The following is a 17,630-nucleotide window of genomic DNA, read 5'->3' on the forward strand; positions in this document are numbered from 1 at the left end:
CCGTGTTGGAAGAGACGGAAACCAAACACACCCTGGACCTGACCAGGAGACCTCCCAGACCTCACTCTTCTTACTCTAAACCATTACTTTCTAAAAAGCCTTTTTTTTAAAAGAAAAAAAAAAGCCCTTTTTAACTGTGTTTAGGAATTTCCATTCAAGATGAGAAATGGAGCTACCAAAGTAAGCTGCCCCTCCCAACTCCTAAAACCTACTGAGTTCCCTCTTCTCACTGCTACACTGTCCCCGGTCACACGCTGTCTCCACTTCATGACTGACCCTCACCATCAGACCTCACCATTGAAAATGCCTTGGTCAAAAGGTCACCACCCACCGACATCCATGACATCACATCCAAGGATGACACTGGATGCTTTTATGTCTGCCCTACGTCTCTGGGCATCTGCCCCTTACCCACTCCATGTAACTTGGTAGGGCTGTCAACCACTTGGATTACCCTGCCAAAGGAAAGGGATACTGACCAAAAAAAAAAAAAGAGGGCTTTTGGGGAAATGAAATGAGCCCTACCTAGGAAAGAATGGTTTGTGCTTTTTCCTCTGGGATGGGCGGTCCTTAGGACTATTTAATTTTTAATGTAAGCCCAAAACCAGTGACCATCTTTGACCCCATGTGAATACAGACTGCCTGAGACTCAAACCACCACGGAAGAAGGCAGAAAGATATAAAGGGGAAGGGAGCTAGGTACTAGAGGAAATGAGGTGAAAGAGGGAGAAAAGTAAAGACAGGGTTTAAGAAAAACATGAGAAGGCAGATCCATGTAGAAAACATCCTTCTATATCAATAAACACAAACGTGCATAATTCTTCATAATGATTGCACAGTATCCGCTGGATGGGAGTAACCTAATCTGGTCTCAAATTGGAAGTTTAAATTGTTACCACTTTTAACTCCTATAAAACATAAAATGTATATTATGTATCATAAGCATATATAATTGTATAGACAGCTGTATATACATAGAGTCATTTTTGCAAAATTGGGATCCTGCACAGCCAGTAATTTAAGGGTAGTTTTACTTACCCACGGAATGAAAGCTGTTTGTCTTCAAGTCGTGCATACAAACAGCACTTGATACTCCACACTGGGCAATATTCACATTTCCACAGATGTTGATTTTATAAAGCATGTTATTTTTGGTATCAACAGCTTCCCATGTATAACTAGAAAGGAAGAAAAGCAATTTGTCACTGTCACTGATCTGCCAATAATTAAACTTTTCTCTAGTTTCATATTCAAGCCACAGTTGCTTAAGATTACCATAACCTAGAAGATACACTTTCATTAGCCAAAAATACTAAAGTCAAACTATGTTAAGTTGAACAGAAGCCAGGGCAGAAACCGCTAAATACCACCTCACTCTGGTTCAATCCACCCTGAAGCAGCCTCAAGACTCCATGAACACTGAAATACTTAAAATTCTACCATTAATTTAAGAATATCAGCTCAGATGTCTAAGTCATTGCTCAAGAATCATGTTGAATTTTAAGATAGTGACCTTTCCAATCACACTGGAATGCTGAAAAGCCAAATGATTGTTTTTAACTTCATCTTAATTAAAAACTAGTTACGGCATGAAAGACAGTTCTAGTTCTGGTTTTACCTTTCACAGCTACAGTTCAGATCTGAACTGACAAGGTGAAGCTGTGGCATGAGGCAACTGATCCAAAATCAGACAAAATTTACTTTAGGTTGATTCAATGTATCAAGCATTTTACATGCATTAAAACTGGCTGTCTGTTCAAACCTCTGGCAAAGTAGATATTGAGCAACTGCCCATGAACCAAAATGCACACTTGGGACAAAACACAGTTGACCCTTGAACAACATGGGTTTGAACTGCATGGGTCCACTTATATGTGTATTTTTTCCCCTAGGTACTGTACCGCCATATACCGAACTACATGATCCACGGTTGGCTGAACCCACAGAAGCAAACTGTGGATACAGAGGGCGAACTGTAACGTTATATGCGAATTTTCGACAGGGGGGTGGGCAGGGTAGGGGGGTGGCACTCCTAACACCCACACTGTTCAAGGGTCGACAATAATGCTCTGTCAATCCTGCCATACAAATTATTCTCAATTCTCCACTCTTCCCAGGGAAAATGTTGTGTCCGTTTTGTAAAACTTCCTCAGCAAGGGTAGACAGGAAATGAGGAAAGTAAATAAAAAGTTCCTCGCAAAACGCAAGGATACATTCATGCAACAGTATTGTTGAAAGGAAGATAAATCAAACCAGACTTGCTTCGGCTAGGCGTATCCTGGAATCGTGGGGGGCCTGGGTGTGAGACCCTGAGGGCGCGAAAGCCTAAGAGCATGTGTATGTGTCACGAGTACCCAAAGCAGTACCAGCTGGATGAGAGAATGCACTCCCCCAGGAGTCCACTTAGCACAGGTGACAAAACACCAGGCCACACACCCCTCCCTGACCAGAGCCCGCCTCCCCAGAGCCCCGCCCAGCAATGGAGGAGCCCTAACACAGGGTTACTGGCAGGCAAGGAGCCAAGCATTCTCCTGAACCCAGGTCTGGGGACCCATCAATTCCACCTGCCAGGAAGCCAAGGACCTGGGCACAGTCAGCTTTCAGGCAGGGCTGCAGAATGCTCCCCTGGGAGTTCTGACAGCCTCTGAAGTGCGAGAAACCTGAAAAACAGGCTGGGGTGCTTTGGTGAGGGCCCAGCTGGGCTCAAAAGCAGTTACCACTGAACTCAGCTCCTTCGTCGCTAGCACCTTAGAGATAACTCCCAGAGTCAGGAGAGTTACATGGCCTGAGAAAATGACCCAAGTAATACCAGGCACGAGAAAATCATCCATCAAGGCCTGTTTCTTTTGACCTTCACTAACCTTCATTCATTCGCTTCACAAAATATTTTCTTAAGTACTTAGAGAGGAGTACAGCGATGATCAAACAACAATCAGACCAAAAAATCCCTGCCCTCCTGGAGTGTATGTTCCAGGGGAGGACAGAAAATAAACAGGTAAAGAAATACACAGGAAAGATCATACTCACCCTGGGGCTTGAATGACAAAAAGAGCAACCCAGGGGGAGATGTGGTGGGAAGATATCCAGCACACTGACCAGCCATTTTGAGGTCCTGAGGCAGCAATTAACTTAGCACGTGGATGGAAAAGAAAGGAAGGCCCTGTGGCTGGAGCAAGGCGGATAAAGAGACCAGGAGAAGATGACGTCCAGGAGATGGGGACACCTGGTCACACAGATTAAAGGAAGCAGTTTTGATTTTGTACTTGAAGCAAAGAAAGGCCACTCAAAGACCCACTCTGTGGATCTTTCCTTAAAAATTTAAGCTAGGGTTTTCATGTGCAGAGTATTAGTAAACTTTTCTATTAATTACAGTTAATAAAGGAAAATCGTGAATCTCTTACTCAGGACCCCTAAGTTTTTCCAGGATAGCAGACATCAGATTTCGAGCCAAATTTAAAGCAATGGCATCATTCAAGTGTTCCAGAATCCTAAGAACATGAGAGGTGTGTGAAGGTATTTTAGAATGAGTGAATGAGTAGGAAGCAACTCCAAAGACATCCACGTGATTACTGAAAATGCTACGTTTTTCTTAAAACAGAAAAACCCACTGCTGTTTTTTGCAGAGGTGATAGTTAAATAAGCTAGATGGAAAGTGCCTGTGTTGTTTGTGAAGCAGAAAAGAGATGGAAAAGAGTAAAATGCGGGACGTTGTCCCGATATGTGGAAAGCAGCGTTCCTAGAAAGAAGGACGCTGCTCTAGTCAACTGTATTTCTTTTCTCTATTTGTATCTCACCATATTTGCTTTCTGTCAAGATTTATCAGAACGGTAAGCCGTTACCAGATTAAGGGATGAGGACCCTGTGAAAGTCCATGAGTGCGGGGTCTTCATGTGAAAGTCCATGAGTGCGGGGTCTTCATGTGAAAGTCCATGAGTGCGGGGTTCTTCATGTGAAAGTCCATGAGTGCGGGGTTCTTCATGTGAAAGTCCATGAGTGCGGGGTCTTCATGTGAAAGTCCATGAGTGCGGGGTCTTCATGTGAAAGTCCATGAGTGCGGGGTTCTTCATGTGAAAGCCCATGAGTGCGGGGTTCTTCATGTGAAAGCCCATGAGTGCGGGGTCTTCATGTGAAAGCCCATGAGTGCGGGGTCTTCATGTGAAAGCCCATGAGTGCGGGGTTCTTCATGTGAAAGCCCATGAGTGCGGGGTTCTTCATGTGAAAGCCCATGAGTGCGGGGTTCTTCATGTGAAAGCCCATGAGTGCGGGGTTCTTCATGTGAAAGCCCATGAGTGCGGGGTCTTCATGTGAAAGCCCATGAGTGCGGGGTCTTCATGTGAAAGCCCATGAGTGCGGGGTTCTTCATGTGAAAGCCCATGAGTGCGGGGTTCTTCATGTGAAAGTCCATGAGTGAGGGGTCTTCATGTGAAAGTCCATGAGTGCGGGGTTCTTCATGTGAAAGTCCATGAGTGCGGGGTTCTTCATGTGAAAGTCCATGAGTGCGGGGTTCTTCATGTGAAAGTCCATGAGTGCGGGGGTCTTCATGTGAAAGTCCATGAGTGCGGGGTCTTCAGGACTTTCATGTAACCACGCACCACAGGGCAGCGCTCACAAATCCAAACTGCAGCCCCTGGGTAAAGGGTCCTTCGTCATCTCCCTTAAAAATGGAGAAAGGGCATCTGCAGGCTGTCAGGGCTGGAGACGCTTGGATTCCAACGGACACGTGTTTGCTTTAAAACAGATACACATGCCCGGTGCTTCGTATCAATAGGAGCTCAGGGATAATCATTCCGTTGAAATCATCGATCTGAAAACTCATGGAGCACATTCCAAAAACTACAGTGTATCCTGCTATGCCCCCAGTTAGATTCAAGTATCTAGATAAGCTTTCACTAGTAGGAAATATTTTTTAAAGATGACTTCATTAAACTTGAAAATCAAAGAAATATCTGATAGCACTTTTTAAGAAAATTACATGTTTGGAACTAGATAATTCTACACTCCTTGCCAGATTGAAGGCCAAACTACCAGAATGGCCTAGGCTGAAACCATTCTTTAAATTTATGCTAAAGTTTTAAAGCACCATGATCATATTCTAGAACGAGAGAATGGCTTCAGAAACAATAAAAGTACACAGACTAAATAACATTTAATGATACATTTAATGAATAATAATCTTTTGTCCGAAAGTTTTCCACTAGAAAATTCTCTACGATAAAGTGAACATGTACAGCCAACATGAGGAAACCCAACAGTATGATTTATTTAAAAGTCAAGCAACTGAGACCGTTCAGCTGAGATTCCCAGAGAAGTCTATATTCTAAACTAAGCTTTTTGGACTTACACAAATAAAAAGGGAAAAAAAACTAACAGGAAAAAATGAGACCAACATATTAGACCAAAGAGAAAACTAAGGTGTAGTACTAAAATTTTAAACTTTTAGCAGGAAACAAACCGTGGAATAAAATACCTGCAAGTTGTGTGGAAATGCGGTCTTCGTTCAGACACACACACACACACACACACACACACACACACGAATGTTTTAAAGGCATCTGCGCTACAAGCATCTCCTGCAGCAGGAGAGGTATGAAAGCCCAGTGGGCATTTTCATGAAACTCTGACACTCATATCAGGTCAAGTCTTCTTCTAAAAGACACCGTGGTTCTACGCCGTCCTCCGTCTCATCTGTGAGAAACAGGATGCAGAGAGGCGGACCAGAAGAACCACGAAGGCCGGAGGAAGCGGGTGGCCCACGGGAAGCATCACCCAGAAGCCCCGCCCACTTCCAAGTCTTGCAAAATTCAGTTCATATCCTCTGAGGAGGCAGCCTAATCCCGGTTAGAAATGTTCTTCTGGACACAAAACCACCCGTGTAAGAACCCTGGCTTTGAAAATTAGCAAAAGCAAGCAAAATCCTTGCCATTCTTACCTCATTTTCCAGAGTATAAAATGCCGCTAGCCAACGTCCCCCTCGCCCTCTTAAAAACTCCAAATTCATTTCAAAGCAAACCTGACGATTAGACACACGGGTACGCATGCAATGCCCCCCGTGGGTACGCACGTGGGCTGGTCCCTGCTGCGTCCTTAGCTCTGATGCCAGCCCTCCTGGCACTTCCCACCACCCACTGCTAGATCTTCTTAGGTGTCTGGCAACCCCAACTGCCCCATGGCTCTGGACAGGAGTGTCCTCTGCCCCAGAATGACATATGGACATATATATGGACAGAATCAATATATGCAGGCAGGTTGGGAAGGAAGCCGGTCAGCGAACTAAGAACGCGTCACAGCAAACTCTCAACCACAGGCGCTGACGGCCACTCAGCAAGCCACCCAAGCACCTCACGCCATTAATCAACTCTCCCGCATTCCTCTGCTTCAGAGCCAAAGACTCCAAGGCTCAGAGACTTGAAGCCCCGTGCCCAACATCACACAAGTATGAAATGACAAGGCCAGGCATAAGCCAGGTCTGTCTCGGCCCCGCGGGCCAGCGCTTACACTAAGGTAAACTGCCTCAGGTACTTACAATGTTTTTACGTTTTTTTTTTTTTAACTTTTCAGAAAATATTTACTTTCAATTACAACACTGAAGCTGGCAAACCATTCCAGGAAACTTTACAATTTAAATCTTGTCACAGTAGATGCCCCTAAAATGGCAGATCCAGGGGCTTCCCTGGTGGCACAGAGGTTAAGAATCCGCCTGTCAATGCAGGGGACACAGGTTCGAGCCCTGGTCCGGCAAGATCCCACATGACGTGGAGCAACTAAGCCCGTGCACCACAGCTACTGAGCCTGCGCTCTAGAGCCCGTGAGCCGCAACTACTGAGCCCACGTGCTACAACTACTGAGCCCACGTGCTGCCAACTACTGACGCCTGCGTGCCTAGAGCCCGTGCTCCACAACAAGAGAAGCCCACGCACCGTAACAAAGAGTAGCCCCCGTTCGCCGCAACTAGAGAAAGCCCGCGTGCTGCAACAAAGACCCAATGCAGCCAAAAATAAAATAAAATTTTAAAAGTAAGTATAAATAAAATAAAATAAAACAGAAGATCCTGTGTGGCCTGTCGATTTCCAGAGTGAGTGAACGCATCTGAGCACGGCCCCCGAGGAGAGGCTGTGACCTCTGTGAAGATCCAGGCTACCCTATGTCAAACTGATGAACAGATGAGACACTTTTCTGAGCTCAAGTTCTTGCCTAAGTTTTCAACTTCTCCTACTATTTACCCCACCCCCACCCCGTCCAGTTCTGCTTTCTCTTTTGCACAGTTTGAATTGCCACACACCAGGGGCACTGCCTTCAGCAACCTATCTTCCCTCACCCAACTGGTTTCCACGGAAAGAGTATCAATTCCCTCAGCCCCCTCCTCCCCACGGGCTGCCCTCACCTCACTTTTGTATTCAGGCCGGCTGAGGATTCCACTAAGACGGAACACATCTACATTGTTTCCCCCGCCTCAGAGTCACACCCTCCTTTAAAATGACTCCGTGGCTCAGCAGAAAGCTGCCCTCCGAAAACCTCAGCCAAGAGTCCAATAGCGCCATCAGTAACTGGGAAACGTCCTGCAATCGAACCATCGAGCCAGCAGGGAACAGGGGAGAGGACAGAAGTCACACACAAGGCAAATGACTTGAAGAGATGTCTGATTTTAAAGTGAATTCTGGAGACTTCCCTGGTGGTCCAGTGGGTAAGACTCCACGCTCCCAATGCAGGGGGCCCGGGTTCGATCCCTGGTCGGGGAACTAGATCCCACATGCACGCCACAACTAAGAAGCCCACATCCCCCAACTAAAGACCCAGCTCAGCCAAAATTAATTAATTAATTAAAAAATACACAAATAAAATGAATTCTGTGGCTGAGATATGCCCTGGAGGTGGACAATTCATCTCACTGTATAAGGTGAGCACACAGGCTGTCGTTCCCTTGGTTAAAGGAAACTTGAGACCATCTGCCCCTGACTGTAATCCCACCGCCTCTGCCGAAACTACCCTGGACCATGGCAGTCAGTCTGCGTCTATTCAGTGGCACAGAGGTTCTATTTTAACCTCATCTGGTTTACATTTCATAATATCCTGAAAGGTGCTGGCAGATCACCAACTAGAAGGAAGTACACAAGTAGCATACTTGTGTCAACCAACCCAGAGACAGGAAGGCGTTTCTACTTTCCCAGTCCTGTTCGGCAAATGCCACATTGAGAATACAACCTGGTCAAAATGGGACCAAGCTAGAGGCAGCAAGGAAGAAGCAAATCTAACTGGCCATCACAAGTGCCTAGTGATCAGAAAGCTTCATGAAGAGAAACACAAAGCCATCTCCACTGAATGCGGTGCAAACGTCTGTCCAAAAGAGAGCAGTCGATAGAAAGAGCGAGAGGGCTACAACTGGACAATTATTCTCAATTATGTGACACTGGTGTCTTAATGTGACACCTCTCAAGTTTTCATACATTATCATCACTGAATACCTGCAAAATTGCAACACCTTGCAAATATAATTTGGGGTTCTTTCTAATTTTTAAAAGAGCTAACATCTAAAATGAAGTATATAGAGTCCCACTATAAAATGTATGGTACGCCCAACCCCTTAAAGAAAAAAAAAAAATCTTAGAAAAACCGAGTCCCTGGGACTTCCCCAGCAAGCCTCCACTGCAGTGGGCACGGGTTCGATCCCTGGTCGGGGAACTAAGATCCCACAAGCCACGTGGTGCGGCCAAAAATAATAATAATTTTTTAAAGTTTTTTAAAAATTTTAAAAAAGAAAATTGAGTCCCTTCCCTCCAAAACAGCTCCATGAACCTTCATTCTGTCCTTTACTCACATGTTGCCACACAGCCACACTCTTTTGAAATCTTAGTTCCCCCACTCGCCATGAGTCTTGGGGTTATGGTAATGGCCATGTGGCTATTAAACATCTGATTACTGGCCGACAATCATTGGTACATAAAGCAGAACAGAGGTACGATGTAATCAGTAACAAAATTAGTAAGCATGTATGAATCTATAATTTGGTTTCCTTTTTAAAAAAAAAACAAGTTGGTGATATACAAGCTAAACTCACATAGCATGGTCACTGGCTAGAGGAATGTTTTTCTGAATCTAGAGTGAGCAGCAAATACCAAATTTGGGGGACGAGGGGAATGCAAAGTCTTTGCAACCTGAACATCAAAAAAGATTTCTCTGCTTCTGGCCTGCATCCAAGTCCTCTAACAGAATATTCAGGAAACATTTGGCTCACTACTGCCCCTTATCATCATCAGATAGTTTCTCAGCTCATACCTCCAGACCACCAACCTTCAAAATCTGCAACAGTCTCCTAAAATAGGAAGAGGGGAGGGAGCGGTGGGAAATGGCAGAGGGAAAGGAGGTCATGGAAAGAGGCAGGGTTTCCAAGATGGACATTTGCAGCAGAAATGTCAAGAGCACAATGTAACCACTGTTGTCAATAACTTTTTGCTGCTGACACTAAGAGAGAAAAATCTGATCTGGCACAACAAATATGCACCCTGATCTGAAGGCCGGGGGACACATGAGTTTGACACAGCATCATGGCCAAAACTTATATAGGAAGTACTTCACTTCCTATTCTAACAAACCCACAAAGCTGTGGATAAAGATATGGAACCAGCAAAAAGAAAAAAAAAAGCAAGGATATGTCAGACTTTAGTCTCTGGTTTTCCCTGGTAGTTACGCAGGGTCTGGGAGCAGGAAGCCAGTTGTCTGGAGAGGGATCCGCTGGAGGCGAGGCTCTAAGTCAGCGTTAGGGGCCGAGGCGCCAGGGGGTCGGCAGGGATGCTTTTAAAACCGGCATCATGAGTGAGTGACCGGGAGAGGTCACGTGAACTAGAGGCAAACTCCCCAAGAAAGGTGCCAGGGCGACGGGGGAAGGAGCCCACACACCTGGGCCTGAATCCTGCCCCACCCTGACCAGCCCTGTGGGACACACTTAAGCTCTCTGAGCCCCGCCTTTCCAGTCTACAAAGTTGTCTACCCTCACAGCCACAGCGAGGAAAACCAAGACTGGGGACATGGAGCTTCTGAGACTATTACGATCTAAGCTCTCACCTGGATCCACAGCAGGACTCAGACGGCCTAAAAACTGAGTTCACCAACTTACCTTGGTAAGTCCTTCCTAAAGGACTGTCACGTGACACTGCCAGGCCCTGGAGGGGAGAGGGAAAGGGAGTGGGGGCAGGCCCTTGTTTGGGGGCCATCTCCAGGAGCAGCTCAAGACAGAGACCGGGGGCTCTGGACACACAGGCGTGCACGCACGCACACACACACACAGATACGCACACACACCAGCCGCCTCCTGGCACGTCTCAGAAGACAGAACAGGCACTTGGGCGCCACCAGCTGCCACCAGAACAGAGGTCCGATGAATTGGAAACTTGTGGAGAAGAATAGGTCATACTCTCCTTCAAGAGGTCTCACTGCTCTGCAAGGCTGGGCTTCTTAGTAAACCGGCAAGTGCCCTCCACCACGGAAACCTACCACGAAGGACCCGCCTGTCCTCCCTCTGCCACACCTGCCGCATCTTTCCTCCCATCAACTCTATGGTACCAGGATGCAGGCCAGGATTGCAACCCGAAAGCCTGCTCGCTGAGGACCTTTTTAAAATCTGGATGCTCTCGTACTTTGTTCCTCAAATGCAGAAAGAAGGGTTGAATTACAGGCTAAACCTCCTCCTTAATTATATGGATGTCGGAATTCAACTGCCTTTAACGTCAACCCAGCCCGCAGCAGAGAAATCAAACCTTAAGGCTCGGTCCCCTCATAGGCCATCACCAACGTCCCCCAAACCCTCCCACACCTGGTACCCTTCCTTCAGAGCCCTCAGTACAAGAGAAAGTCTGCCTTCCTAATTTCCGGGCAGTCAGCTCAGCTGGTTAGCTCTCGATACTGACCAGGCCGCTCTCTGGGGGGAGTTCTTCACAAAGGCCAGTGATGTTGTCACAGGAGAAAAGTCTCTGCTTTCAAGATGCTGGGGTCATACAACTCAGAAGCCCTAACACCCAGCTGGGGACCGGAAGCACAGTGCCACGTCAGCTGTCACCTTCCTGCGTTCATCTAAAAGAACAACTATATCCCCCCACCCCTCCCCAAGCACTTCCCCTGAATGACCTGCCAACACTGTCACAACCTCCACCCGATCCCTCCAGGCGGTCCCTAAACCTGCTTTCCCCACAACCCTGCCCATCTCTGAAAATGGAACTCCATCCTTTCAATTGCTCAGACCAAAAACCTAAGAGCCCACTTTTCTCTTTCTTTCCTCACATCCCATAACCAATCATGGGCAAACCCTATCAGCTCCACCTTCAAAGTATCCACAATCTGACCACTTGCCACCACAACCCTGGTCCAATCTGTTAGAACTTCTTACCTGGTCCATCAAAAATACCAGCTTCCCCTCTAGGTCACTCCTGTGCTCGAAATCCTCCCAGGCTCCCGCCTCCCTCAGAATAAAAGCCAGAGTTGTACTTTTTTTTTTTTCTTTTTTTTTATTGAAGTCTAGTTGATTTACAATGTTAATTTCCGCTGTACAGCAAAGTGATTCAGTTATACACATACGTTCTTTTTCAGAGTCATTCTTGATGGCCTGTGGGACTTGGCCCCCAGCTAATCCTCTGCTAAACATTCCTGCCTTCCACCCTCTCCCTTGCTCATGGTGTTCCAGCCACGTCAGCCAGCATCCTCGCCAGAGCACGGATACGTGGGTCCCTCTGCCTAGAACACCCTTCCCCTGTTAGACGCGCAGGTCTCCACCTACAGAAAGACCTCGGGACAGTGCACCCTCCATGAAACAGCTCCACCCACAGACCCTCTCCCCTGCCTCACTCAGCCCTTCCACCCAAGCGTCTAACTCACACGGCCCCCTGTAAAGGATCCACTCTCAAAAGGCAGAAGAGAGAGAGAGCCTTGTGGGCTTCTCACTTTGTTCTGTGGTAACACTCCTCCGGCAGACAGCAGGTGGAGGGGCCCTCAGAGGACACAGAAGGTGACTCAGTGGAGACACGCCCTTGTCACTTCTAGGAAGCCACCCCTTCAGCACGTCCATGCTGGTGGTTTGGGTTTCTATTTCTCAGAGGAGCCAGGAGTGCTGGGGAGTGGCTTTCAGTACAAAACAGTGTTTTTTAAATGTCTAACTGGTTTTCAACTAGAGATAATCACACAGATGGCAACAAATTAATGTCACACACAATCAAGACCCAGTGGGCTGTCGACCCCCGGATGAGTTCTCCGTGTGCGCTCCGCATGTTTTATTGCCACACGCACGTATGTGCGAAGAATATTTACAGCGTTAAAGCACAAAGGCTCTGATTTAAAAGACCGCTCCTCCCAGGCTGCCACCGGCACAGGCCACGTTTCACTCTTTCCACATTCCTTCGTCTTTCCCTGGTCCCTCCATATCCCGAAACAAAACTAGAATTGATACTTTCACAACCTCTCATTTCCTGCAACTCTCCTGGCCCCCAGTGGACAGTGACACGTGCAGGACTTTGCTCCGTGGCCCTGGGGAAGCTGCCCTCCGCACGTTCACCGAAGGATCTAAAAGCAACAGCAAAATCCCACCGAAGGTCTCTGGTCGACGTGAAAGGCAAGTTTCATGTTCCCAGAAGCTAGAGGGACTGGGGTCTCCCCACCCTGCACACAGGCCGCCCCCCGCGCTGGTTACCACAAGGACAGAAATAGGCGCGTGACACACTGCTTCGGGCACCTCAAAACCCCAGCAGCAGCAGCTGGTTCTTAAGTTGTACAGCAAAGTGGAGCTGACGAAGGGCTTTCACATCCATCCCGCTTGGCCTGCATTCTTGCGCCCGCTCCCCACCTACAACAAACGCCCTGGAACCCAGCACCCACCCCCTCCAGGGAAGCCGGGATGGGAGCCCCTTCTGACCACGGACACCATACAGAAGTCCTCTGGGGCTTCAGGGCCCCTACAAAAGACGAACAAGGAGGCTCTCTCTTCTCCCCTGGATGGTGGACTAATGCAGCCACCACAGGAAGGAGGGAGATGCCAAGAAAACGGCAGGAAAGGGCCTGGGGCCGCCTGACATATGGCACCTGGCACCCGCCCAACCCCACACCTCCCTGTGCAAGCGAACTCGAGTTGGGCTTTCTGCTACTCAGAGCTAAAGGAATCCTGAAGGATACATACCTCGCAACCACAGAATTCTGGATGCAAAATGGACCCTGAGAATCACACAGCCCAGTGGTTTTAAAACTTTTTTAAATGATGGAGATGTTTCTTTCTCAAAAGGACTCTTACATGGAGTGCCAATGGCTAGAATGGATAAAGACGAAACGCCCTCTGGTTGAGGCAGAAAGCCCTAGGCACTAACGGAGAAGCCGGGGGTTCAGAGTAACCAGCTAAAAATATCACTGACCTAATGCAGAGACTCTTAACGTATAGAAAAAAAGCAATCACTGCCGCCACCACCATTTATGAACGCTGAGGATGGCCAGGCACTTAAACGCACTCTGGTTCTCATACCATCCTAAAAACATGATTAGCACCCTGATTTGACACAGAAGGAAACCAAAACTCAGCAGATCAGTAACTGTCCACATTCAAAAGCAGGACAGTTGACTTCCAAAACTCCACTCCCAGCCCTCTTGAGGAGGAAACAGAGATCCAGAGAAAAGAAGTGATCTGCCACACCAGCACAGTAACCCAGCTCTCCCGACTCCACCTGCAGGCAGCCCTCACTGTACCCTGCCAACCGCAATCAGCAGAGATCCAGCAGCTGTCTCCAAGCAGGAACAGGGCTGGGCGTGATACTTAGGAGGACAGAAAAGCACCTCAGACCAGCCACACAGACACACCAGCCAGAGGAACGCCCTGCCCATCCCCCGGCCTCCCCCCAGCAACTTGCAGCCAAGCTCCAACAACTGCTCCCAGCTCGATCCTGCACAGCTGCACAAAAAGAGGCCACAAATGTCCCAGAGAAGGCTTACTGCAAAGAGCACGATCAAGAAGCACCAGTCGTCACAAGGGCACCAACACCATGAAAATGAGATGACAAATGCCAACAAAGAAACTGGGCCCAAGGAAAGAGAATTAATAGAGCAATCGGAGCAGAACTTTACAATACATCTTCCAGGGGATGAGGAAAGCTGTGGCATCCATGAAGAACAGGCAGCTGTGAATATATATCAACTCTAGACCCTGTTGGAATTTTAAAAAACAGGAAAGTTGAAGAGCTTATGAACAACAGGAGAATTGCTAGCCTGGGAGACAGGACACAAGACATTCTTCTGGAACCCTGACCAAAGTGGTAGTCAGATACAAAGTATAAAAGAGAAACCAAGCAGGACAAAATATAAGTTATGATAAAGAACGGCTGAACAGCACAATTAATGAAACTTTGACCCAAGCAGAGAACATTTTTTCCAAACACACAGAACGCTATTAACTTGACTAGGTGCTAGGCCACAGTTTCACCACATCTACTGCCCACAATGCAGGGGGAATTCCATTTACCTGGGGGAAGAAAAGATTTTTAAAAATTAGTGGGTCCAGGAAGTTTAAATAGTTAGAACTTCTGGGTACAAGAAGGAAATATTTAGAACTGAAGGATGAATAAACTATGTATCGGGGGGCTTCCCTGGTGGCGCAGTGGTTAGGAATCCGCCTGCTAATGCAGGGGACACGGGTTCGAGCCCTGGTTCAGGAAGATCCCACATGCTGCAGGGCAGCCAGGCCCGTGCGCCACAACTACTGAGCCTGCGCACCTAGACCCGGTGCTCCAAGACGAGAGAGGCCACCACAATGAGAGGCCCGCGCACGGCAACGAAGAGTAGCCCCTGCTCACCGAAACTAAAAAGAAAGCCCACACACAGCAACGAAGACCCAACGCAGCCAAAAATAAATAAATTAAAAAAAAAAAAAAAACAACTATGTATCAAAACCTAAGTAGTATAGGACTCAGGGCAAAGAAACACATAGCTTTAAATTCATCCCTCAGTTATGTAAACTGATTTAAAAGATCTAAGCTTTCAACTCACACTAGAAAAAAAGAGGATAAACAACAAGATCCTACTGTGTAGCACAGGAAACTATATTCAGTATCCTGTAATAAACCATAATGGAAAAGAATATATATGTATAACTGAATCACTTTGCTGTACAGCAGCAATTAACACAGTATTGCAAATCAGCTATACTTCAATAAAACAAATTTAAAAAAAGAAAAAAGAAAAATTAGGTAGAAGTTAGCAATAGAGAGCAGAAATTAATAAAATCAAGATTTAATGGTGATAGAGATGGTGAACCAAAAAAAAAAAAAAAAAAAAATGCTATGGGCTTCCCTGCTGGTGCAGTGGTTAACATCCGCCTGCCAATGCAGGGGACACAGGTTCGAGCCCTGGTCCGGGAAGATCCCACTTGCCACGGAGCAACTAAGCCCGTGCGCCATAACTACTGAGCCTGCACTCTAGAGCCCGCGAGCCACTACTGAGCCCACGAGCCACAACTACTAAGCCTGTGCGCCCCAACAAGAGAAGCCGCCGCAACGAGAAGCCCACGCACCGCAACCAAGTAGTCCCCACTCGCCGCGACTAGAGAAAGCCCATGCGCACAGCAACAAAGACCCAACGCAGTCAACTATAAATTAATTAATTAATTAAAATACTAGTTCTTTTGAAAAAACTAAAAAGGGTAGAAAAGTCTTTAGTAAATATGTTAAGGGAAAAAAATCAGGAATTTTTAAAATGTATCTAACAGATTCAAAAAGTATTTCCAAAAGCAAATATGCAGCATGCTACATATTTATATGTGAATACATAATTAAAACGACAATTTCCTCGGAAAATATAGATTATCAAAATTGGCTCAAAAAAAGTAAAGAATCTTAACAAAGTAGATGAAATGGAAACCATAATCAAAACTCCTCTTCGACTACATTCTACCTCCACAAAGGCACCAGGCCCAGACAGCTTTACTAGTGAGTTCTATCAAAATTTAAGGAAGAGAAATTGTCCATCCTATAAAAAAACTGTTCCACAGCATATAAAGTACTAAAAGCTAACTGGCTCTCTCCACAAAGCAAACATTCTTTATACTAAATTCAGCCAAGAATAGTACAGCAAAGAGAATTATAGCCCAAGCTCACTTAAAAACAGTTGCAAGCCTCCTGTACAAAATATCAGGAAATAGAAACAGATCTATTTCCATTTCACCTTTTCCTCACATCATACATAAAAATTAACTTGCAAAATTGATCACAGGGCTAAACATAAAGTTGAAACTATAAAACTTCCAGAAACAAACACAGGAGAGAATATTTTTGACCTTAGAGTAGACCAGTGGTTCTCGACTGGAGGTTATTTTGCCTCCTCCCCACCCCCTGGGGTCATTTAAAATGTCTGAGGACATTAACTGTTTGTCACAAATGGGGGGAAGGGTTGTTCCTGGCATCTGATGCGTGAGACCAGGGGTGCCCTTAGCAATGCTGAAGACAGGCCCCGCAACAAAGATTTACCCAGGCCAGATGTCAAATGTGCTGAGGCTGAGAAACCTTGGTACAGGCAAAGATTTCGTAGGCTACAAAAAGCACAAACAATTAAAAAAAAAAAAAAAAGATAAATTGAAGTCCATCAAAATTAAGAAACATTCTTTCTTCAAAGGATATATTAAGAAAATAAAAAAGCAAGCCAAAGACTGAGAGAAAATACACATTATACATACCTGAAAAAGGACTTGACCCATAATATATAAAGAACTCTTAAGACACAGTAAGATGACCCCCAAAAAAAGTGTGTTAAGGGATGAGAGGAAAAAAAAAAAATTTTTTTTTTTTTTTAAAGAATCACTACAAAAGATATCCAAATGGTCGATAAGCACATGAAAGATGTTCATCATTAGGCATCCCAATAAATACAAACAAAGATGTTCAACACCATGAGTCAGCAGGGATATGAAAATTAAAACCACACTGAAATACCACTAGACACGCACTAGGATGACTAAAATTAAAAAGACTGATAAGATCAAGTGTTGTTAAGGATGTAGAAACACTGGAACTCTCACACTGCTGATGGGAATACAAAATGGACAACCACTTTGGAAGTCAGTTTGACAACTCACTCACTCCCCATTCACTGAACAATCCCACTCCTAGGTTTCAAAAAAAAAAAAAAAAAGCATATGTCCACACAAAATCTTATACACAAATATGCACAACAGCTTTGTTCATAATAGCCAAAAACTAGTAACATTTACATTAGTCTTGGGTCAAAAAGAAAATCAAAACTAAGACTACACATTATTGAAAATTGCAGGACTTCCCTGGTGGTGCAGTGGTTAATAATCCACCTGCCAATGCAGGGGACGTGGGTTCAAGCCCTGGTCCGGGAAGATCCCACATGCCATGGAGCAACTAAGCCCGTGTGCCAAAACTACTGAGCCTGCGCTCTAGAGCCCGCAAGCCACAACTACTGAAGCCCGCACGCCTAGAGCCCGTGCTCCACAACAAGAGAAGCCACCACAATGAGAAGCCCGCGCACCACAAGAAGAAGCAGCCCCCCGCTCCCCGAATCTAGAGAAAGCCAGTGCATAGCAACGAAGACCCAACGCGGCCAAAAATAAATAAATAAATTTAAATAAATAAATAAATAAAATTGCAAGAAAAAATTTT

General features: G+C 46.0%; 1 protein-coding gene across 1 annotated transcript in view; it reads right to left on the reverse strand.

Moving 5' to 3' along the window:
- The window catches only part of IGF2R (insulin like growth factor 2 receptor), a 110,463-nt gene that overhangs the window by 88,180 nt on the left and 4,653 nt on the right, over positions 1-17,630 (reverse strand). The window contains exon 2 of the mRNA XM_082475511.1: positions 1,039-1,178. Coding sequence (XP_082331637.1) covers positions 1,039-1,178 — 140 coding nt within the window. The remainder of the gene's footprint in view (positions 1-1,038; positions 1,179-17,630) is intronic.

The sequence above is a fragment of the Balaenoptera physalus genome (assembly GCF_965194825.1).
Source record: "Balaenoptera physalus genome assembly, chromosome: 9".
Lineage (NCBI taxonomy): Eukaryota > Metazoa > Chordata > Mammalia > Artiodactyla > Balaenopteridae > Balaenoptera > Balaenoptera physalus.